At 38.5% G+C, this 24,539-nt stretch overlaps 4 protein-coding genes across 8 annotated transcripts in view; 2 read left to right on the forward strand and 2 right to left on the reverse strand.

Moving 5' to 3' along the window:
• The window catches only part of LOC129787507 (C2 domain-containing protein 5), a 970,947-nt gene that overhangs the window by 351,886 nt on the left and 594,522 nt on the right, over positions 1 to 24,539 (forward strand). The window lies entirely within an intron of this gene.
• LOC129787766 (beta-chimaerin) lies at positions 304 to 11,867 on the reverse strand. 5 transcript variants are annotated; one of them, XM_055823558.1, is made up of 5 exons: positions 11,658 to 11,867; positions 10,930 to 11,586; positions 10,440 to 10,769; positions 10,164 to 10,269; positions 304 to 891 (listed from the first exon to the last, which is right to left on the reverse strand). In XM_055823558.1, exons 1-5 carry the CDS (start codon positions 11,713 to 11,715, stop codon positions 732 to 734), a joined length of 1,311 nt encoding a protein of 436 aa, XP_055679533.1. In that variant the 5' UTR covers positions 11,716 to 11,867; the 3' UTR covers positions 304 to 731. The 5 variants fall into 5 exon arrangements, with proteins under 5 accessions (XP_055679533.1, XP_055679523.1, XP_055679515.1 ...); XM_055823548.1 differs by having other exon boundaries at positions 10,164 to 10,272; positions 11,658 to 11,866; XM_055823540.1 differs by having other exon boundaries at positions 10,440 to 10,829; positions 11,658 to 11,865.
• Positions 16,280 to 17,432, forward strand: LOC129787942 (60S acidic ribosomal protein P2). Its single transcript, XM_055823821.1, has 4 exons — positions 16,280 to 16,407; positions 16,648 to 16,820; positions 16,951 to 17,052; positions 17,249 to 17,432. Exons 2-4 carry the CDS (start codon positions 16,649 to 16,651, stop codon positions 17,311 to 17,313), a joined length of 339 nt encoding a protein of 112 aa, XP_055679796.1. The 5' UTR covers positions 16,280 to 16,407; position 16,648; the 3' UTR covers positions 17,314 to 17,432.
• LOC129787855 (putative ribosome-binding factor A, mitochondrial) lies at positions 17,422 to 18,524 on the reverse strand. Its single transcript, XM_055823674.1, has one exon. It carries the CDS (start codon positions 18,485 to 18,487, stop codon positions 17,438 to 17,440), a length of 1,050 nt encoding a protein of 349 aa, XP_055679649.1. The 5' UTR covers positions 18,488 to 18,524; the 3' UTR covers positions 17,422 to 17,437.

Consider the following 24,539-nt stretch of genomic DNA (forward strand, 5'->3'; position numbering starts at 1 on the left):
CTTGAAAAGAAAAAAAAAGACAATGCACAACGTTCTACGGGCTGATTATGCAGATTATTCTTTAATGATCGCCTCAGAATTAGCCACAACGGGCAAAAATTATGGATCTAGATGCTGAAAATGACCCGGACATAAATAAATTGATGAGGCTCCAACACGATCTTGGGATGATCTTCAGAAAAGCAATCAAAGACACGGCAATCAAGCCTCCAAATATCAATGAAATATTAAAGCTCTCACAACGATCGTTGAACCAGTTTTAACTTCGTCTTTTGCTCCAAAATAAAAGTGAAAAAAAAACACTTTTGGTTTCGAAAAATCTTCTTTTTTTTATTCATTTTCTTCGTCTAATAAACATTTTCAGTGCACTTTTTGTTATAAAAAATTTTTGGGATTAGAAAAGAACTACAAAATACATAATATACAGTGCAGATAAGTAGAAAAATAAACTCACATAAAAGATCCTTCTTAAAAAAAGGAATTTTCATTTCTTTCTTTCTTTGTTAATTCATCGTAAAAATTGTCTTTAGAGGGGGATTTTCTCGCGACTTTTTCCTTTTTGTTTTGCTTTGCGATTGCACCAAATGTTTCAACAATAAATAGATTTTTTTTTATCACATTCTTTGTGATTGTTTTTCTTTTTTTTTATTCACCTGGAAATGTTAAGACGCAGAAAATCCCCCTCGAAACGCGTCAAATACTGGAAATTCCTCCTCCAGGGGGGCGGCGCCTCAGGCAAAGATCCGGTTGCAATTTGAGATTAGAAAGGAGAGCATGAAGATTTCCTGCGATAGATCGGTCAAGTGGTGCGGTGTGGCAATGAGAGTTGGCGCAAAAACCGTCGCCAAGTTGTATTCTGTCATTTTATTAATATTCTGATGGGATGCAACTCTACAAATTAGAAGAAAAATTGCAAAAATACTTTGAAAAGATTTTTTTTAAAAACTGAGAAGTTTTTTTTTAAACAGGACGAATTTTAAAAGAAAAAGAACAAAAATTTTAAAGTAAATAATAAGTCCTAAACAGCGACTAAAAAATCATTGAAATCTCTAAAATTTGTTCTGTTATTTTAAGAAATTAAAAAGATTCCTTTGTCGCAGAATACGACTAAATATTTTATAAAAAAATTAAAATATGAAATATATAATTAAAAAAAAACTTCAGAAAACCTTTTAACTTTTTGAAAAACTTTATTTTTTTTAAACATGAAGAATTTTAAAAGAAAAAAAAAGATTTTGAGAAAAAGCAAAAAATAAAAAAAGAAAGAAAACTTTTAAATTACTTTTGAAATAAAAAAAAAAACAAAAAAAAATAAGGATTTCAATGAAAATGAAAAAAATGTTAATAAAAAATCAACAAGATCTTAAAAATAAAAAGGTTTTAAAAAATAAGATTAAAAATTCAAAGAATATTATAAGTTGAAAAAATATTTTAGTGGTTTTAATTAAAAATATATAAAATAATTTAAAAATATTAAAAAGAAAAATATTTTAATCAAAATAAAAACAATATAAAGATTTTATGAAAAACAGAAATCATTAAAAAAATAATCAAAATGATTTTCAAGAGAATTAAAAAATGTACTGGTAAGCTGACCAAGCTTACGAGAGCTGTGTTTCTTTCAGTGTACCAATTTTGTGAGAGCAAACTAGAACGCGAATTAGTTTAAATACGCGCAAAGTCGGGAAAAGTTGAAAAGTCATACCCTAAGAAATCTTTAGAAGGCCATATCTCGAGAACGGATCCATAGATTTTCATAAATTTTTTTTTGTTTGAAAGGTCTTGAAGTCAGCTATAACATATCGAAAAATTAGAAAAATTTATGTCGCCATTTTCGAAAAATTCGAGTTCGAAATTTTCGAAAACTTTGTTTTTGACTTTAGCGCCTCTTACGGTCATTTCTCGAAGTTGCAATGTTCTAGACATTTGTAGGGTTTCTCGAAACCTTTCATTTGCGCTTGAGTTGATTAAAATCGGACTTGTAGAACCCGAGATATGACATGCCAACTTTGGAAGGCTATATCTCGAGAACGGCGACATAGATTTTCTTCATTTTTGGCATGGAGCTAGATAATATAGTCAGCTATAACATATCAAAAAATGAAGAAAATCGATAATGGCGTTTTCGAGATATTCATCGAAAACTCATCGAAAATTTTGTTTTTGATTTTTGGCCCCCTAGCGGTCACTTTTGAAACTTCGGATGTTCTAGAGAGTTGTAGGGTTTGTTGAGATCTTTCATTTGACCCCGGGTTGATCAAAATCGGTCAAGCCGTTTTCGAGTTATGGTCGATTTTCGATGAAAAATTGTGGCGGCCATATTGACTAAACGGCTTAACCGATTTTCGAAAATGTGGTATCGTTGGAAAGGTATTGATGGCCCCTACAACATATCAAAATTTCAGATTTTTAGCTATTACAGGGGCTGAGATATAGCGAAAACAAAATTTTGAGGTTACCAAAATGGCGGACGCGGGGGTGGGGGGTAAAATTTGACATCATAATCGGACGTCTTCCAGTCGACTTTTAAACTTTGCCGTTTACCGCAAGTCTCTATCTATTACCGTTCTCTTGCAATTTAGGGTTGAACCACGGCGGACGGACGGCCGGACGGACGGCCGGATGGCCGGAAAAAAATTTTTTTGGCGCATACGTTTTTTGGAATGTGGGGACCCTAATTCGTGCTCATCCCAAGTTTGAGCCCGATCTGACGACTTTCGATTTTGCTCGGTACACAAAAGCTGTGTCTGAAAGAAACACAGCTAATATTAAAAAATAAACAGGATCTTATGAAAAAATATTTTCAATAATATTTTTAAAATAAAAAGATGATCAAAATATTAGGAAGGATTAAATAATGGTTTTAAATAAAATAGGAAAAGATAAGAAATCAAAAAAAAATTTTAGGTTGAAAAAATTTTTTATTCAGGAAAAAATTAATGAAAAAATATTTGGGAAATAAAGAAATTTAAAAAAAAAAAATTAAAAAGAACAATAAATTTTAATTAAAATAAAACAAGATAAAGGTTTTACGAAAAAGAAAAAATCATTAACAAAAAAAGAAACAAAAATGATTTTAAAAAGATAAAAGATTAAAAGAAGAGAATAATTTAAAATTAGGCAAATGTTTTTTATATGATTCTTTTAATTTAACAAAAATACAAACATAAAATGTTTGGGAAAATGGATAGTAAAAAATATTTTATTGAAGATAAAAAAATAATTACATAGGTCCGTAGACTCAAAGACTTTAGGGTGATAGGATAGAATTAATAAAGAAAATTAGGATTTTTTTTAACCCATGCTAACGAGGTCATAGATCTTCTGTACGTAGGACCTTCATTTTCTAGAATTTGACTAATAAGCCTAAAAGAAATATAATTCCTGAAAATAAAATTTTTAGGCCCCATGGGGGCGTCGGTAGACACCGTATGATATATCATACGTTTGAACAAAGGGGGTTGAAAAAATTCAATTTTTTCTCAGTGTTGAAACAAAGACTTTAATTAATATAAATACATAAATTACATAATTTATGTTGAAATTAAGTATTCTGGCTAGATTTTGGACCAGAATTAATTAATTGAACCAATAGAACACCAATCCTTGGGTTTCACAATCAACTCACCGCGTTCTTGTAGAATTCTAGTTCTAAGAATATAGAGACTGAACTTGTCTTGATTATCACAGTTATCCTCATCACTAACAGTTGCGTAGCCAGGAAGTAAAATAACCATCCCATGTTGCATGGTCTGCTCTAGGACGGAGACTTCTTGTGAGTATGCTGACAAGTCTCCGGACAGAGCCGGATGTACTATCCTTCTTCGTTCTCAGACCTACAAAAGTCAAGATTTTCGCTAAAATTTCTATATTTCCTGGTGTGAGGTACTTCTTAATGCTTACGATGTATCTGATTTAGCACTTCCTGGCATTCCTTTTCACTGCAATCTTAATTTTTATTCCCAAACCCTTAGATCTTCCTTCACAAAAATAAACTCGCACTTTAACCTAAAAAGTACCTCAATTCAACCAACGTATGATATATCATACGCAGATGTTTATCACGTAAAATATTGAATAATTTGCGGTCGGAGGCGGATATTTTGGTTAATTCACAAAGTTTTATTAATAAATAAGTGATTTTGCACAAAATATTGCAGAGAAAAAGGAAATTGTCACTTAAAATACACACATTTTGGTTCCCGGACAACATTGCAATTGGATACACTTAGATTTTTGTCAAAAAATAACATTATTTTATGTTTTTGACACCCAGGAAAATTAATATAAAGAGTTAAGGGTTTATAAAAGTGGAAAACACTAACCCGGAAGGAAAATTTTGCGAATTCGCGTCACAAAAATTGATCAAAAACTACCAATTTTGCGTATGATATATCATACAAAAAGTGAGGATGGGTTAAAGATTATTCTTTTTGAAACAAGATTTTTTTATTGGAAGAAAAGCATTAAAAAACAAAATAAAAGTCAATCATAACGCGTCCAGTTATAAGAGTTGGTGTCCCACAACGTGTAGAAGTTTGTTTATGCGTTATAATGCGATTTGTGAGCAGAATTCATAGACAAAGATTTTTTTTGTAAAATTCGGCAATTTGATGGATAAAAATGGTCATATCTCTGGTTCTATAAGACCTACAAAAATTTCTTGACCAGTTTTGGAAAGGTATTAAAACAGGCTAGAATATGGGATAAATTTTGATACTTTTCAAGGTCACCTCAAGAACACAAAATGACGGCTTTTTGTTTTACTAAAACAGTTTTTTGCATTTTTCGTCCTCAAGAAATGGTTCTAGATGTTTCTAATGTTCTAGAAAGTTGTAGAGAATTGCAAAACCTTTAATTTGATACCAAGTTCAGAAAAATCAGACAAGCAGTTCAGGAGATATGGCTCTTAGAACTTTTCAAATTCAAGAATTTTTCAAATGGCCATATCTTCTAAACGGCGACATAGATTTTCTTCATTTTCGGACTGGTGAAAGATATTGATTCAGGCTACAACATATTGTTACGGCGGGAGTTTTTGCCGTGGAAAGTCCTGGTGCAAACATTTGAGAAGAAAGTGTTACTAGGAAAAAGACTTAAGATTTATTCTGTCCAAACTATTTCTGCAACTTTTATTGTAAGATTTTTCTCTGTTGTACAGGATTTTTGGATGAGCTTCGTGCTCTTATTTCACTCTTCGGGGGTCTTATTAGGCTAGTTGGGGCTTCCTGCCCTAGGTGTGGTAGCGTTGTTCTGCTGTATTCACTTCGATCCTCGCTCTCTGGCGGCAGTCGATCACTTCAATTCCTCGCTCTATGGCGGCAGTTGTATTAAATTCACTTCGATCCTCGCTCTCTGGCGGTTGTCGTTCACTTAAATTCCTCGCTCTATGGCGGCTGATATTCACTTAAATTCCTCGCTCTATGGCGGCAGTTGTTCACTTAATTTCCTCGCTCTATGGCGGTAGTTGATCACTTAAATTCCTCGCTCTATGGCGGCTGCTATTCACTGAAATTCCTCGCTCTATGGCGGCAGTTGATCACTAAAATTCCTCGCTCTATGGCGGCAGTTGATCACTAAAATTCCTCGCTCTATGGCGGCTGCTATTCACTAGAATTCCTCGCTCTTCGGCGGCAGTTGATCACTAAAATTCCTCGCTCTATGGCGGCAGTTGATCACTAAAATTCCTCGCTCTATGGCGGCAGTTGATCACTAAAATTCCTCGCTCTATGGCGGCTGCTATTCACTAGAATTCCTCGCTCTTCGGCGGCAGTTGATCACTAAAATTCCTCGCTCTATGGCGGCTGTTATTCACTTAATTCCTCGCGCTATGGCGGCACTTTTCAGGACATTTCCTGCTAAGCCTTTTTGTGGCTCTCCTCAATTTGAGGGAATGGCTGAGCTCCGGAGGTCTTGCCTCTACGGCTGCTCGCCGTCGAATGCTCATTTTCCCTGCAGGACCTCTGCTTATATAGTGTGCATCTGACGCAAGGGGTGCGTCATTGGTGGAAATTCGGCCAAAGGGCATCCCAATTTTTAGTGTTTCCGGAATCAGATTCTAGAATCTGATTCTTTTATAAGAGATTTTGGGAAAAATTCCCCGAAGGGGGGGGGGTTCTTTTATGGCCGTTTAAGGGGATGTAAAAAAAATGTGGGGATTCCAAAATTAAACGTTTTTGAGGTTTTTCGAGGGCGTTTTCGGCTCCGCCGTAACACTCCCCCCCACTTAGTCCTAATCGTCCCGATTAGGCACCAATCCATCGAAAAACTTGCACTTCTGGTGGCCTTCCTCCGAGCTGATTGTAACACTTTCTCAGGGAGGAACTTGGCCTCAACTTCTTAAAGATCTTTGAAGAATGAATGCTGTCATCGTCAGGGATGTTCTCTCGATTTCCAGGGGACTTGCATTTTGCAATTTCATTCTCCGTGAAGGTTGAGTCACTTTCCGATGTCTGGTAGTCTGGTAGGTTGTTCATCCATTCTGCATCACCATCATGTGTATTTGAAGGAAAATGTCTGAGAAGTATCTCATCTAAAGACAGTCCATGGTTTGGGATTTTATTCTCCACTTGGTCAACATCTGACCATTCTTCACCATGCTGCGAATCCTGCTGCACACTTTCTTCTGGTTCATAGTTCTCCTGAGCATCGAATAAGATCTCCTCAATGGTGTGTTCATCTTTTGGCTCCATCTCATCAGGAAGTTCATCATTTGTGTTCACAGAAGCGTGAATGGGAGATGAATTAATGGGTTCAGCTGCGACTTCTGTGGTTTCTGACTGAGCAGATGGTTCTTGTATGAATTCTTCAAAGAGATTGCTCAAAATTCCTTCACAAAGGAAGTCTTTCTCCACTTCCTGGCGACGATTTGTATGGACTTTCTTGTGGTTTACTTTTTCATTGGAGGATTTGCCTTTGCATTCTGTCTCTACTCCTGGTGTCATCTCATTGTGGGATAATGATTTATTCTCCCGTGAAATAAAATTTCCTGAACGGTTGTACTCTGTATGGGGAGGTGGATCATATGACGGTGTCACCTGTTCCCTCTGGGTCTCTTCATCCAGGTAATTTCTCCTACGTTCAATGCTTCTCTCCAGCCATTCTGCTGGAGATTCTCTGGATGGGCACCAATTAACTTGTCTATTCCCATTGTCTTCCTGTTGATTTCTCCATTTGGACGTTCTCTGACGCGGCGAATTTTTTCGTGAATTTCGTCGCTCAGTCCAATTGAACTTTTCTCTTTCCTGTCTCTCAACTTCCATGGCATGAATTGGAGGACGTGTTGCAATGGTGGCTTTCTGGTTGGCTTCGCACTCCATGGCGACGACCATAGCGGCATCCAATGTTTGCGGACGACTCATCCTGACCCAATTCTGCACTTCCAGATCAAAAATGCCATCGATAAATTGATACATGGCTATACGATCCTGAGCGCTAATGGGACACTCAGGGTATGCCAGTTGAACCAACTTCCGAAGCGCATTGCCAAAAGCTGGAAGTTCCTCTTTTGCATTCTGTTTTCTTCCACGGAGCTCTACGTGATTAAGATCTCGCAGATGATCTCTTCCAAATCTCACTTTGAGTGCTGATGTCAGTGTCATCCAATCTTGCTGTTTTTCCTTTTCCAACAAGGACATTTCTTCCAATGCAGCTCCTCTCAATGAGGCTGCCAACATTATCCCTTTCTGGGCAATACTCCATCCGATTGCCGTTGCTACAACTTCAAAATGCAAAAGATAATCCTCAAGGCACTGCGTCCCATCGTATTTCTCTACTTTTAGTTTTGTAATTCCGTAGACAGAGGTATTCACAAACTGGGGAAGATGACTCTCAGGGCTTACATAGTTGGCCTGATCTCTCTCTAATGGACGACGGAATTGTTGTGAGGTTTCCCAGTTGGGTGAATGCACAGGATACGGATTTGTTGCTGGATACATAGAGATTTTTGCACGAGTTTGGTCACTGAGAAAATAAGGTGAATCTGAGAATCCCATTCGGGGGCTGCCGTACAGCTTTTGATTGTTCCGCGATTTCACCTCTGACCACTGATCATTTGCGCTGGGAGATTGCTGAAATCTCCAATCATTCACTTTTTTTGATTTTTCACCAGCTAACACGGCACTTTGTCGAATGCTGAGAGTCAGCTTATCGAGTTTTTCACACAAATCATTTTTAAAGTCTTCTAGCTTTCGCACAGTCTCTTCGGGTGGCACCAATGCTGGACTTGTTGGCATCCCACCGCTGCCACCAATTGTTACGGCGGGAGTTTTTGCCGTGGAAAGTCCTGGTGCAAACATTTGAGAAGAAAGTGTTACTAGGAAAAAGACTTAAGATTTATTCTGTCCAAACTATTTCTGCAACTTTTATTGTAAGATTTTTCTCTGTTGTACAGGATTTTTGGATGAGCTTCGTGCTCTTATTTCACTCTTCGGGGGTCTTATTAGGCTAGTTGGGGCTTCCTGCCCTAGGTGTGGTAGCGTTGTTCTGCTGTATTCACTTCGATCCTCGCTCTCTGGCGGCAGTCGATCACTTCAATTCCTCGCTCTATGGCGGCAGTTGTATTAAATTCACTTCGATCCTCGCTCTCTGGCGGTTGTCGTTCACTTAAATTCCTCGCTCTATGGCGGCTGATATTCACTTAAATTCCTCGCTCTATGGCGGCAGTTGTTCACTTAATTTCCTCGCTCTATGGCGGTAGTTGATCACTTAAATTCCTCGCTCTATGGCGGCTGCTATTCACTGAAATTCCTCGCTCTATGGCGGCAGTTGATCACTAAAATTCCTCGCTCTATGGCGGCAGTTGATCACTAAAATTCCTCGCTCTATGGCGGCTGCTATTCACTAGAATTCCTCGCTCTTCGGCGGCAGTTGATCACTAAAATTCCTCGCTCTATGGCGGCAGTTGATCACTAAAATTCCTCGCTCTATGGCGGCAGTTGATCACTAAAATTCCTCGCTCTATGGCGGCTGCTATTCACTAGAATTCCTCGCTCTTCGGCGGCAGTTGATCACTAAAATTCCTCGCTCTATGGCGGCTGTTATTCACTTAATTCCTCGCGCTATGGCGGCACTTTTCAGGACATTTCCTGCTAAGCCTTTTTGTGGCTCTCCTCAATTTGAGGGAATGGCTGAGCTCCGGAGGTCTTGCCTCTACGGCTGCTCGCCGTCGAATGCTCATTTTCCCTGCAGGACCTCTGCTTATATAGTGTGCATCTGACGCAAGGGGTGCGTCATTGGTGGAAATTCGGCCAAAGGGCATCCCAATTTTTAGTGTTTCCGGAATCAGATTCTAGAATCTGATTCTTTTATAAGAGATTTTGGGAAAAATTCCCCGAAGGGGGGGGGGGTTCTTTTATGGCCGTTTAAGGGGATGTAAAAAAAATGTGGGGATTCCAAAATTAAACGTTTTTGAGGTTTTTCGAGGGCGTTTTCGGCTCCGCCGTAACAATATCAAAATTTAAAGGAAAACGATAACAGATGTTGGGAGATATTGCCCCTTAAAGTTAGGCAATTTTTGTTTTTGATTTTAGCGCCTCTTGTGGCCATTTTTGGAACTTGAAATGTTCTAGATAGTTGTAGGGCTTCTTAAAACCTTTCATTTGATACCAAGATGGTCAAAATCGGTCAAGCCGTTCTCGAGTTATATCGAAAAAACACTTTTTGCTTTAGGTCGCCATATTTGCTAAACGGCTTGACCGATTTTCAAGTATGAGTTGTCGATGAAAACGTCTCACTGAGCTCTACAACATACTAAAATTTCAGATCTCTATCTTTAAGGGAAGTGGTTGACGGTATTTCAAAATGGCGGACGGCGGCCATCTTGGATTTTGAAAATGCGAAAAAATGAAATTTTACACCCACATTTCTATAGAAAACTTCAAACCAGAAGTGTTTATCTGTTACCGTTCTCGAGCTATGAAGCAAAGTATAGCGCAGAGGCCGGCAGGCCGGCCGGCCGGATCAAAAATTTTCCACCACCATTTTCAGAATGTGGGTTGTCTAAAACGTGCTCATACCAAGTTTGAGCCCGATCTGAGGTGGTCTGTTTTTCCGACGATTACAATACTTGGTGTTGGCCACGAAGTGGAACACCAACTAATAATAAAATAATCTTTAAAAATCAATTTTTAAGGAAAAAATTTAAAGAAATAAATAAAACTCACCTGTTGAGGTGCTCAATCATAACTTTGAGGCAGTTTAAGTGAGCCGGAGGAAGGTGCTTCAGAGCTTCCTTCACGTTCTGAATCTGATCCCGGGAATTTCTAGATTCTGCTGAAGGAAAATTAATTTAAAAAAAAAAACTTTTTAACATTTTATTTTATTTAATCATTAAATTAGTTATTCGAGAAACTAGAATTTTATTTTTTATAATTTTTTATTTAATTTTTATTCAACTAAAAAACAATCTAAAAAAAATCCGTAAAAATAAATAAACTCACTCGTGGCCGCCATGAAGGCGGGATAGGCCTGGAAAGTGATGAGAGGCACAGGCAGGAGGCGCAGATAGAGCTTCAGCGTGCCCGCGATGACATTTATATTGCTGTACGCTGCCTCAGACATGTCCGTCTTGTCCCCATCCTTGTCCAGAGCCAGCTTGAGGGCTTCAACTTCATCTGCAAAGCCCGAGACACGGTAGATGCCCTCCTGGAGCATCCCACGCGCCTCCACCTCCTCCACACAGCGCCTGATGACAAAGGGAACGGTGCAGTGATGCGCTGCGACGAGTGTGGTGAGGTCTGTGCCGAAAACCCCACGGAGCCTCTTGAGGTCTGGAACGCATTTCGGTGGAACGAGCTCTGAGCATTTGTTGTGCGCTATGAAGCCACAATCTGCACCACACAGGGAGGCCACCAATGGGTTAGAGGCGAGCACGGAAGCATTAGACACACACACACACACAGAGACCCAGAAGTTTCCCTGAAAACTTACCTTCGCACTTTACACCCTGCGCCGTGAAGCCCCAGAGGAAGTTAGCACAGAATTCGCACCAATTGAGCCCTTTGAAGCTGTGAATCTTGAAGGCGTGATGCTTCTCATACACCACCGGCAGCACATCCACCTCATCCGGAGCCACAGTTGGGGATGGTTGAGCCACAACCTGCTGGGCAAGATTATTCGCGTGGATTGTGCGACGAAGATCATTTGACAGCGCACGCAACTTCCGCCGATTGAGCGTCATGTAGGGACTTTGGTGGTAGCTATTCTTCGTCTGTGCCAGCATCTCCTGAATAATCGGCGCCGCATGGATTTGCATGTAGAAGTTCACGAGCCCGTCCGCCACGAGATCGTGAATTGTCTCAAAGCGCTTAAAGTCCTCCTTGAGGTAGTGCCCGTAGTTGGGGCGATAGAAGATCTTATAGTGCTTCGTGCGACGATTGAAGCGCACCGAGAGCGTGAAGAAGTCCTCCGCTCCCGGACTCTGACGCACCAAATACGTCCCATCCTGCGTATCACTGAGAATCTCCTCGGATTCCTTGTGATCCATCTCCCCATGGTATTCATACCCATACTGCTCAGGGGCGTCATCAATGTCATGCTTCCGCATTACGGCCTTTGGTGTGGGAGCCTCCAGTTGGATTTTATACACTAAAAAAGCCCCCAAAAAGGGAGGAGAAAGTCAGCCTCAACCGTTCAGAGAAAACATTGAATTTACTCACGTTCCGGCTTCCAGACTTTCGTCACCGGACTGCTGGGTTCTGGGGCACACTTTGCCATCTTCCCCACCGCCTCTAGAGCCTCATTAAAATCAATTAAAAGCACTTTTTTGCAACTAAATCAACACGTATTCAATGTTGTTTACATAATTTCTTAGCAATTATTTTGTGACAGGCTGCTTCCTATTTGATTTCTTTTTTTATGTTTCACGGATGTTTCAACAGGGTGGTACTTTTTTTACATTTTCTACGCATTGATTTTGTCGGATTTTGTAACGTTTGAACCGATTTGAACCACTTTTTCTAACGATTAACACTTGGAGGACCGAACACTTTTTACCTACGCAGAGGATCAAAATGGCCACCGTGTCCAACTTAATAAAAAAAATGCAAAATATTAAATGTTTTGTTAATTGTAGATCTGCATATTGAATGAGGATGGAAAGTTTAATTAATTCTTAATCTATTTCAAGTATTATTTAACTTACTTTCTAAATAATTTATCAAAAAATTGATAATGAAAAAAAAGTTGTGTAGAATCAATGCAAAATTGCCCTTTTAAATAAAACTTTTTGCTAATTTTGCTGTGTTTTCTTAACTTCCCCGAATAATCACTTCCTTCAGTTCTCTAAATAACTATTTGACCACTTCCGGCATTAAAAATGAGTTCACAGTGCACCCAGACGATGAAAGATCAAGCCGCTCGAGCCAACCGCCGCCATCATAAAATGTATCCGTGACGGCCTATATTTTTCTATTTATTCTATTATTATCTTTTTATTAATATAAAAAAAGTTAAAGTGTTTCTCGGGAATCGGTCGAGCTTGATCGAGATTCGAGAATTCCTCATACATTTTGTTCAACAAAAAGTGACTTCTTCACAAAAAAATAACGATTTAAAAGCTCGAAATGGCCACGGTGGCCACGGATACATTTTTAGCGTCACGGATGAATTTTTAACCGTCGCGGATGAATTTTTAACCGTCACGGTTACATATTTTAGCGTCACGCTTGCATTTTCGATCGTCACGGATGCATTTTTTTTAGCGTCACAGATAAATTTTTTAGCGCCACGGATGAATTTTTTAGCGTCACGGATACATTTTATCATCACGGATATATTTTTAGCGTCACGGATACATTTTTAGCGTCACGGATGCATTTTTGATCGTCACGGATGCATTTTATCATCACGGATACATTTTATCATCACGGATATATTTTTAGCGTCACGGATACATTTTTAGCGTCACGGATGCATTTTTGATCGTCACGGATACATTTTATCATCACGGTTACATATTTTAGCGTCACGGATGCATTTTTTTAGCGTCACGGATACATTTTTTAGCGTCACAGTTGAATTTTTTAGCGTCACGGATGAATTTTTGATCGTCACGGATGCATTTTATCATCACGGATACATTTTATCATCACGGATACATTTTTAGCGTCACGGATACATTTTTAGCGTCACGGATGCATTTTTAACCGTCACGGATGAATTTTTAACCGTCACGGTTACATATTTTAGCGTCACGCTTGCATTTTTGATCGTCACGGATGCATTTTTTTTTAGCGTCACAGATAAATTTTTTAGCGCCACGGATGAATTTTTTAGCGTCACGGATACATTTTATCATCACGGATATATTTTTAGCGTCACGGATACATTTTTAGCGTCACGGATGCATTTTTGATCGTCACGGATGCATTTTTTTAGCGTCACGGATACATTTTATCATCACGGATATATTTTTAGCGTCACGGATACATTTTTAGCGTCACGGATGCATTTTTGATCGTCACGGATACATTTTATCATCACGGTTACATATTTTAGCGTCACGCTTGCATTTTTGATCGTCAGGGATGCATTTTTTTTTAGCGTCACAGATAAATTTTTTAGCGCCACGGATGAATTTTTAAGCGTCACGGATACATTTTTAGCGTCACGGATACATTTTTTAGCGTCACGGATGAATTTTTAATCACCGTCACGGTTACATATTTTTAGCGTCACGGATACATTTTTAGCGTCACGGATACATTTTTTAGCGTCACGGATGAATTTTTAACCGTCACTGTTACATATTTTTAGCGTCACGGATACATTTTTGGCGTCACGGATACATTTTTTAGCGTCACGGATGAATTTTTAACCGTCACTGTTACATATTTTAGCGTCACGGATACATTTTTAGCGTCACGGATACATTTTTTAGCGTCACGGATATATTTTTAGCGTCACGGATACATTTTTAGCGTCACGGATATATTTTTAGCGTCACGGATACATTTTTAGCGTCACGGATATATTTTTAGCGTCACGGATACATTTTTAGCGTCACGGATGCATTTTTGATCGTCACGGATACATTTTATCATCACGGTTACATATTTTAGCGTCACGGATGCATTTTTTTAGCGTCACGGATACATTTTTTAGCGTCACGGATGAATTTTTAACCGTCACGGTTACATATTTTTAGCGTCACGGATACATTTTTAGCGTCACGGATACATTTTTTAGCGTCACGGATGAATTTTTAACCGTCACGGTTACATATTTTAGCGTCACGCTTTTTTGATCGTCACGGATGCATTTTATCATCACGGATACATTTTATCATCACGGATATATTTTTAGCGTCACGGATACATTTTTAGCGTCACGGATGCATTTTTGATCGTCACGGATACATTTTATCATCACGGTTACATATTTTAGCGTCACGGATGCATTTTTTTAGCGTCACGGATACATTTTTTAGCGTCACGGATGAATTTTTAACCGTCACGGTTACATATTTTAGCGTCACGCTTGCATTTTTGATCGTCACGGATGCATTTTTTTAGCGTCACGGATACATTTTATCATCACGGATATATTTTTAGCGTCACGGATACATTTTTAGCGTCACGGATGCATTTTTGATCGTCACGGATACATTTTATCATCACGGATATATTTTTAGCGTCACGGATACATTTTATCATCACGGTTACATATTTTAGCGTCACGGATGCATTTTTTTAGCGTCACGGATACATTTTTTAGCGTCACGGATGAATTTTTAACCGTCACGGTTACATATTTTAGCGTCACGCTTGCATTTTTGATCGTCACGGATGCATTTTTTTAGCGTCACGGATACATTTTATCATCACGGATATATTTTTAGCGTCACGGATACATTTTTAGCGTCACGGATGCATTTTTGATCGTCACGGATGCATTTTTTTAGCGTCACGGATACATTTTATCATCACGGATATATTTTTAGCGTCACGGATACATTTTTAGCGTCACGGATACATTTTTGATCGTCACGGATGCATTTTGTTAGCGTCACGGATACATTTTATCATCACGGATGAATTTTTAACCGTCACGGTTACATATTTTAGCGTCACGCTTGCATTTTTGATCGTCACGGATGCATTTTATCATCACGGATACATTTTATCATCACGGATACATATTTTAGCGTCACGGATACATTTTTAGCGTCACGGATGCATTTTTGATCGTCACGGATACATTTTTTTAGCGTCACGGATACATTTTTTTTAGCGTCACGGATACACTTTTAGCGTCACGGATACATTTTAGCGTCACGGATTTTTAGCGTCACGGATGCATTTTTTTAGCGTCACGGATACATTTTTTAGCGTCACGGATGAATTTTTAACCGTCACGGTTACATATTTTTAGCGTCACGGATACATTTTTAGCGTCACGGATACATTTTTTAGCGTCACGGATGAATTTTTAACCGTCACGGTTACATATTTTAGCGTCACGCTTGCATTTTTGATCGTCACGGATGCATTTTTTTAGCGTCACGGATACATTTTATCATCACGGATACATTTTTAGCGTCACGGATACATTTTTAGCGTCACGGATACATTTTTAGCGTCACGGATGCATTTTTGATCGTCACGGATACATTTTTAGCGTCACGGATACATTTTTTAGCGTCACAGTTGAATTTTTTAGCGTCACGGATGCATTTTTAACCGTCACGGATGAATTTTTAACCGTCACGGTTACATATTTTAGCGTCACGCTTGCATTTTTGATCGTCACGGATGCATTTTTTTAGCGTCACGGATACATTTTATCATCACGGATATATTTTTAGCGTCACGGATACATTTTTTAGCGTCACAGATAAATTTTTTAGCGCCACGGATGAATTTTTTAGCGTCACGGATACATTTTATCATCACGGATACATTTTTAGCGTCACGGATGAATTTTTAACGTCACGGATACATTTTTTAGCGTCACAGATTTAAAAGCTCGAAATGGCCACGGTGTCCACAAAAGTCCTCCAAGTGTTAATTTCGATTTATTTTAATAGAAAAAGTAAAAAATAATGTTAAAAAAAAACCTTAAAAATATTTTTTTTTTTATTTTTGTTATTTTCCAGCTTATTTTCTTTTAGATTAGAAAATTGTTTTTTCCTTAGCAGCCTAAACGAATATTAAAGTATACAAAAGTTGAGAAATTTTTTAAGGCAATTAAAAAGGAGCAAAAATCAAGAATTTAATTTTCTACGACTACATATTAAATTACACCCAATGAAACATTGAAACACGAATTCTCGTTTCACCTGTTTCACTGAAGTTTTGATACAGGTGGCGCCCCCACACTTATTCTCTCTTTTTGAAGGAAAACTCAGACGTGATAAGTCTGCATTTTGTGTGCTGATTGCGTTTCGTGTCGTCAAAGGACTTAAACGTGAGTTTTTATCAAATATTTCCTTGCAATCTCCTTCAGGAAAAACTCACCCACAAGGATGATATGAAATCCTTGAGAAAATCCTGAAGATTCTTTTAATTTTCATGGATTTCTCTTTCTAACCTCAAAGTTTTTCTTGGCTTCCTTGTTTGGGATGAGTTGGATTGGAAGTGTTTTAGAGCGTTTTGAGGGGTCTGTGGAGGAGATTTAATTATTTATTTTTGTTTGTTGTGATTGTAGAATGCGTTACGTGGCTGCATACCTACTCGCTGTGCTGGGAGGCAAGGAGAATCCCACATCCGGAGACATTGAGAAGATCCTCAGCTCGGTGGGCATTGAGGTTGACGGTGAGCGCGTGAAGAAAGTCTGCGCTGAGCTCAATGGAAAGAACATTGATGAGCTGATTGAGAAGGGTAAGTAGCTAAAGGATCTTTGAAGGGTCTTTTGTGTAGTTTCCGGTGTTTTTAAATTGAGAAAACCGCGTGTTTTGGCGTCCGGAAAGCTTTCCGGAAAGATTCTAAAAGCTTCTGTTTACTTTTCCAGGCCGTGAGAAGCTCTCCTCGATGCCCGTGGGAGGTGGTGCTGCTGCTGCTGTTGCTGCTGCCCCAGCTGAAGCTCCTGCCGCCGCCAAGGAAGAGAAGAAGGGTAAGTTAGCGTCCCACGTGGAAGCTCCAGTGAAAATCAAAATCTTCGTGATGATTTACCTTTAACACCATCTTTCGCATGAAACTGTGTGATTCAAACATTTCAACGTCTGATACCCCTTCCTTAATCCCCCAGAGAAGCTCCCCTAAAAGGATCCGGAAGTAATTATTTCTTTCTCTTTTTTTATTCCAAACAGAGGAGAAGAAGAAGGAAGAATCCGAGTCTGAGGACGACGATATGGGCTTCGGTCTGTTTGAGTAGGCGCGCAGCAGCTGATTCCGGGGGATGGATGTACAAAATAAGACTTTTTTGTATCCTGACCAGGTCATCAGACTTTTAAGATTTATTTCCGTGAAATAAATGGAAAAGATCCCAAAAAATTATTTTATTTTTTCTCCACTGGATAGTCGTCGAAATTTTCCTCCTCAAATAGGGAATTATCCACAAATTCCTCTGAAAGTTCCTCCTGAGGGATCTCATGAATCTCCGGACGATGTTTCTTCCTCTCCGGAACTTCCGATCTGTGTTGATTCTTAAGGAATTGTGTGAAGCGTTCCTCGAGGTGAAGATTTGCAGCTGCAAGAGCTTCTGGATCTCTTCCTGGACGCTGAATCTGCGGAGATTCTTCATGCTTCGCACCAAATTCGTATTTTTCCCACGCAGATTTGGTTTTTCCGAGCGTTTGAGTGATCTTCCGCATAATCTCCTCGTGATTGAGCCCAAAGACATCCTGTCGCATCTCCGGGAGGGCATCCGGAGCCACAAACTCATTTTGCATCCTGTCCACAGCAATATCCTCCTTCTGACGCATGTAGAAGGGCACGTAATCCTCCCCAAAGTCCGCCTTTGCCAGCAATCTGTCCACATCCTGGAATTTGGCATAATTGAGATCCTTGATGAAGCTAATCCGTGGAACTTCACCCATCAGCCGAAGTTGCGACAATTCATGCCTCAAACGTCCAGAAATCCTCCCCAAAAGCTCTTCCATCACATCATCCTCATCCGTTCCCTTTGCCATCCAATACACATTGGCCACATGGAAGTCCGGGGACACCTTTACACGGCAAATCTCCAGCCCACGACCCAGAATCTCCTGAGAAAGTTCCCCCGTGGCCATAATCTCAGCAATATTCCGCATAAAGAGCTTATTGAGCACCGTCACGCGCTTCAGAACGTGCCTGGGTTGTCCTTCAGTGCTGCTGATGGCTTTGGCAGAAGCAGACCCAACGTGAGCCCCTCCAGGAACCTTCGCAGCGTACCAGTGGCGCTTCCCTTTATCCCGGCCATGCATTAATTTGTCCATTATCTTGCTCTGACGACTCGCACTGAATGTGGGAAGTTTCTGTTTGGCTGAACATGGTGTGGTGTGTAGCCCCCGCGCAGGGAGACTCCGCACAATTGCAGAGAATTGCCGGAAAACAGCGAGAAAATTCATTTGATTGATTGTTTAAGGCTTTGCTATGAATTCCACCTGTAAGGAAGAGAATTGAAAAAAATTCCAAGGGGTGATTCAATGATTTCAGAATCGGAATCAAGTCATGTAATTTTTAATTATCTATTTATTTATTTATTGAGTTTAATAAAAAATGTTTATTTCTTAAAAAAATGTTTTTTTTCTTCTAGTTACAAGAAATCTTAGAGAAACATCTAATTAATAATTTTATTTAAAAAAAATTTATTTGGGATTCCAGACTAAAAATATTCTTAACCTCTAGGCCGCCAAGCGGGGTCGTTGAACGACCCCAGCCCTATATTTCGTGCTATAACTTAATAAATATAAAAGTTAGCGATCCCATCTTTTGGAAATAAGTTCCTTGGTTATCTGAGGAGGTTGTGTAAAAATTTCAGCTCAATCCGTCCACCACAAGAAAAGTTATTAAGGAAAATGTAGAAGAAGGGAATTCAAAAATTGGTGTAACGGCCATGCTGCGGAAAATTTCTTAGAATGAAGTTAGTCACATCATAAATCATATGGTTGAAGGGGGTTGAAGGGTTGTGTTTACTTTCTCACTTTACCTTCTCAGTGTCAGAATTATCGCGAATAAGTAACATAAACAACATAAAACATAATTAGAAGCATATAAATGTGCAAAACAATAAAGAATATTCGAGAAATATTGCCATTTATCACGGTGCGGGAAGTGAGGGGAATATGGGGAAGTAGTGAAAAAAATAGCAATTGCGGTCAACTTCGTGGCAAATTTCTCAAGAAGAAATTGTGAAAAATGAATGAAAAATGTTTTTCCCTAATATCTTCTTCTGCGTGTTTCCGGGTGGCGAATTTGTGATGCAAGGGGCAAGAGGACTATATAAGGAGTCTAAAGGTAGTGACCCGACAGTTCCCGGTTGTATGGTTTATGAGAAAATCGACTTCCTTCTTGGGGTCGTTCAACGACCCCACCTTGGCGCTCTAAGGAAGCTCCAAGGTCTTGGCGGCCAGCAGGTTAATTTTCCTTTTTTCTTCTTTAGATATTTTCTGTTTTTTACTTTTCTTTGATTATCGTCAATTAGATTGAAGTAAAGTAACTTTACGAGGCTTCCAGCATGAATATTTTCTTAATTTTTCAGAATAAGAAACTTCTATTTTTGCTGTAATAATAAAAAAAAATTATCTGTTTTCAATAAAAAAAAATTAGATTCTCTAAGAATTTAAGAAAAAGTACAATAAATGTCAAAAGTATGATTAAACTTCTAATTAAGCTAATTTTTAATCTTATTTTGAAAGTTCTTGATAAAAAATCTTTTCATCTATAAAGTTTTCTGTGTTTTTATTGCAGAATTTGCTGACAATTAGATTTTAGTAGGGCCGATATCGGTGATAAAAATCGAGTTCTTTAGGGAAAAATAATGAAAAAGGGATTCTTAAAAAAAATCTCTTGTTAATTCCTTACAATTTAATAGTTGAATTTTTTGTTTTTTCTCATGTTGAATTTATATAAAAAAAATGCAAATTGATTTTTTTTTGTTTTTTTTTTCTCATGTTGAACTTATATAAAAAATGCAAATTCAAAAATCTTAGAAGATCATTATGGATTATGGAACACTAAAACACTGCAAAGGGTCGATTCTGATAAAAATATTTCCTTTTCTCTACTAGTAACTTAAAGATTTTTGTTCAATTTTGACAGTTTATGTTTTCAGATCGATCTTGAGGTATTAAAAAAAAAAAGATTTTTTTTATTTCAGAAAGCAGTCAGAAAGATCTTAAAAGATCCCTGAAAACAGTAATTTTCCTTCAAAACCCCGATTGAAGAAAGATATAAAATGTCAAAATCTTATTAATTTTTTCTCAGAAAACAAAAATCTTATTACTTACAAAATGCAAGAATAGAAAAACTTTATATCAGACCCTATAATTACGTTAAAATCTTACAAGAATTGTCTTGAAATTATCTCATCTCTAGTCTTACAAGAAGTTGTTTCAATTTCATAATTTTTATGAACAAATCTTTAAAAAATGTTCTTTTTTCTTTAATTTTTAATCAAAACAATTCGAAACAAATGCAAAACGCAAAAAGAAAATCCAATTGGAATGCAAATCAGAATCCGAATCAGTTTGTGATGGAAAATTGGTGCCTGATTCTGCATAGGCGTGCAATCTAGTGAGTGATTAGCCCCTTGAAGAGGTGACACGACATCGGAGGGAGAAAAAGGTTGCTGTGACCCGCAATTTTGCAATTCACGCACGCAAACCCCGCTCACGCCGCTCTCGTGACAACCCGCGACCCCGTGTGAGGTAGTTTGTGACACAAATCGCTGGTGGAGAGTGTGAAAACGCGTTGAGAAAAAATTGGGCCCCATCATCTGCCAAATTGTGGTGTCAGCCATTGTTTGGTCGTCTTTGCAAGAAAAAAAATTGCGCTGCCGCCCCAAAAAGAACGGGAAAAAAGGCGTTTACGGAGCCCGCTGCAGACGTGCACGAGCTCACGCGAGGCGCTCCGCCCCGGTGAATTGGGTGTGAATAGACACGCAAGTGTGGCTTTTTCGTTCTCCTGTGTTGGACATTTATTGAGATTTTGAGTTGAGAATTTGTGTGAGTGAACGAGGCAGCACGACAAAATGACGGATTTACCAATTAGATTCCAGGAGCATTTGCAGGTGAGTGTGCGGGGCTTTTGTGGGGCTTCCCGGCGTCACTGGGGCACCGGTAAGCTGCTCAGGTGATGCATGGGGAGCCACTGAAGGGATTTAGGGGAGTTTTTTGGGGAGAAATGGGGCGGATGTTGGGCATCCGGGAGGCGGTTTCTCTGCTGGGTTGGGGGAAATTTTCCAGAGAGAGAGCGAGATGTGTCTGTGTGCGTGATGGAGGTGCAGAGACCGTGACTCATCACCATTTTTCGTTTCAAAAAAGAATTCTCGTCTCAATCGCAGCTCTCCGCTGCTGTCGTTGTTCTTCTCCTCTGCTCTGACAGCAGTAAGTCTTCTGGGGAGAGCTTTGACCCCATGTCTCCCTCTTCCTTGCCCCAATTAAACCACCACGCGGAGGAAATGCCGAAAGAGACACAAAAGTCGTGATTTTGGGATGAGAAATTCCGTTGGATTCATTCGTAGAGCCCCCATTGTAATGGCCAGACGGGATGAATTGGGAATGATGGCTGGTCTTGTTCCACGTTGCGTCTGCGCAGGAACTTTGTTTGTGGAATGACGATGAGGAAATTGTTCAACAATGAAAATCCTCCTCCCCCCCCCTCTGCGCCCACACGCAGCCTTCGGCGCTTTTCCACTGCCCTCGATTTTCACGTCGTCCCCAAAAATCTTTGCTCCACATGTTTGCCAACCCCCCTCGTACATGAAGATCTCCGGCCTAGAGGAATGCATCACACGCAGTCTTGGCCAAAAAGGAGGAAATTGCGTGATGGTCAGGAGAAGTCAGAAGTAGCGGAAATGAGATTTTACACACAGATCCATGCAGAACATGTTGAAGCAGATTTTTTTTTGCCTTTTCCTTTTAAATCCCATTGGGATACAATTGGATAGAGAATTTTGTAGAATTATCTCCGGGGGAAAAATATTATTATTATAAAAAAATTGAAATTGTTTTTTTTTAATTATTAAAAGGAGTTTATTCATTTTTGTATGGGAAAAATTTTTATTGGAAGGAAACATCTGGACATAGTAAATCTTGTAGAGAATCAAAAATGAATAAAAAATCGTAAAAAACGCTTTATTTTCATTTAAAATCAATTGGGAACACCTAACAAAAAAATTTAAAAAAAAAATGCAAACAATGACGTCATTTTTTGCATTTTTTAATCACTTTAATGAGGCATAAAAATATCTTGTCTAAAATCATTTACAACGGACTATTGGCATAAATATTTTATGGGCATTGAAAAACACAAAAATAAACATTAGTGACGTCATTGTTAGCATTTTTAAGCAAATCTTTGCGGAATTTTTCAAACAGAACCGAGTGGAATGGAAAGTTTCTGGCAATTTCTGATTCTTCTTTGATCATTTGTAAAATTACGCGTGTCTTGGTTGTTTCTTCGCATATGGAATTCTTATATACAAAAGTGAATAAACTCCTTTACGGATGTCTTGGAATAAATGCAGTTTTTCTGATCAAAATAAAGAAAAAAAAACAAATTAAAATTGATATAAAATAAATTATTCTTACCCCAAATAATTTTTATTTCAATCGGTTAAGCCGCTTTGCTACCTACTGTGGCCCAAAAGAAAAGTTACAAGAAGCTTAATGATTTTCTAAGGCCACTGAGGCAGTCAAAAAAATCACGAACTGTAAAGAAATCAATAAAAGAGTGCTTCTCCAGTCCCCTAAGAGAATGTTTTCTTAAGGTTAAATAACGTATTAACCTTACTCTTTATCCTAGACACACTTTACAATGCATTTTTTACACAATTGATATACTTCAGTGACAAAACACTCATCTGATTAATTAAAAGTTTTTTTTTTAAAGAAAACGAAAAAATGTCCTTTTATTCGTTTTGTCAGTTTTCCTTTACAGATAAAAAGAAAATTTATTAAATATTTCACTTATTAATTAAAATAAACGCACAAAATTAATTGTCTGAACTTATTATATTGATGTGTGATTCAGATAAGTTGCTGTGGTGGCGATGAGTCAAGAGAGATCTCCACACGTTAAGCCGCAATTTCTGATTAGTTTTATTTGAGTATCTCACTGAAAACCACCGCAAATGATGTCATTTTTGTCATTCAATCAGATAGAGACGTTGCACTGGAAAAAATACGCATGTCTGGCCTTTGAAAGTAAATATTTGCTCATTTTTTCTTACTTCTTCAAGATCTTCTTGAATTCTTCTCAACAAATTTTTATTTCATTTTTCATGTAGGTCAGCTCTTTGAATTTTCCAGACCTTTCCTTCAATTTATTTTTTTTTAAGCTGCCAATTCAGCAGATTATTTAAAAATATTTTCAATTTTCTGCACATTTTTGTAGCTTAAAAACGTTGCGGGAATAAAATGAAGCATTTTGGTCTTTATCAAAAAAAAAAAATTCAAACGAATGAAAATAGCTTATTGTGCAGCAAAAGAATAAAAAACAAGAAGAATAGAAGAGAAAGACGATAAAGCTATTTTATCTACCCACCCTGACGCGATTTTTATATACTTCTAATCACTCTTCTTTCGGCTAGAGCTTCTCGCATTTAATCTCGCAAACAAAACGGAATAAATTCCAACCGAAAACTCGCTCAACTCTCTACAACAACCTCACAGCGCATTTAATGCGAATCTCGCTGCTTTTATCGGGATGTAAAAAAAAAAGATTGAGGACTGATGAACTCCAATCAGGCGGCTGGACAGAGCTGTGAAAAAAATATTGGCGCCAATCTCTGGGAGAAATGGAGGCGAATTGAAATTGATAAGAAGCCCCAGAATCCTCCTGCAATGGCCCCAAATCAATGGGCAGCGAGAGGGGGAGTTTTATTTGGGGAAAAGCATCGAAAGAAACGGATAAGGGGTGGAGGAAATTGGGGGTGGAAAGTGGAAAATTGTATATCTGTCTGAAGGAAGGGGAAATGAGGGTTGGATGGAAGAGAGAAATCGATGTTGGTGACAAAATGCGTGGGCAATGTTCTCATCCACATAATAAAGTTCTCGCGGGGGTGGAAAACCTCTAAAATCCACCCCCACACATCACGACTATTTTTCTCTCCTATTTTCCTATATTTTGCAAAACAGAACCTCTGTACGGTGTTTACAGTAAAGTGAAAGAAAGAAATTGACTGTTTCACAAAATAAAATGAATTCTTTAATTTTTTTGTAATAATTTTTTTCTTTGGATTACTTTTTTTAAAATAAAAGTGGTCAGAAGGATCTAAAAAAAATATTAAAGAAATACAATTTTGTCTGCTTTTTAATGTGCTCGAACCGGAGCCTTTTGGATGTCATCTGAATGTTCTATCTAATGAGCTATTGATCCTTCATTTTTTAGCTATGATTCTTTCTTAAAAGAAGCACAGCTTCTGTGTACACTCAAAAATGCAAAGTCGTCAGATCG

This window comes from Lutzomyia longipalpis, chromosome 1 (genome assembly GCF_024334085.1).
Source record: "Lutzomyia longipalpis isolate SR_M1_2022 chromosome 1, ASM2433408v1".
Classification (NCBI taxonomy): Eukaryota; Metazoa; Arthropoda; class Insecta; order Diptera; family Psychodidae; genus Lutzomyia; species Lutzomyia longipalpis.

Coding starts and splice junctions, on each gene's coding strand:
- LOC129787766 (XM_055823531.1), bottom strand. CDS start 11,715: ATGGCAAAGTGTGCCCCAGAACCCAGCAGTCCGGTGACGAAAGTCTGG. Junction 10,830..10,929: donor GCAGGGTGTAAAGTGCGAAG/GTAAGTTTTCAG, acceptor TGTGTGGTGCAG/ATTGTGGCTTCATAGCGCAC. Junction 892..10,163: donor ATGATTGAGCACCTCAACAG/GTGAGTTTTATT, acceptor TCTAATTTGTAG/AGTTGCATCCCATCAGAATA.
- LOC129787942 (XM_055823821.1), top strand. CDS start 16,649: ATGCGTTACGTGGCTGCATACCTACTCGCTGTGCTGGGAGGCAAGGAG. Junction 16,821..16,950: donor TGATGAGCTGATTGAGAAGG/GTAAGTAGCTAA, acceptor TTACTTTTCCAG/GCCGTGAGAAGCTCTCCTCG. Junction 17,053..17,248: donor CGCCAAGGAAGAGAAGAAGG/GTAAGTTAGCGT, acceptor TATTCCAAACAG/AGGAGAAGAAGAAGGAAGAA.
- LOC129787855 (XM_055823674.1), bottom strand. CDS start 18,487: ATGAATTTTCTCGCTGTTTTCCGGCAATTCTCTGCAATTGTGCGGAGT.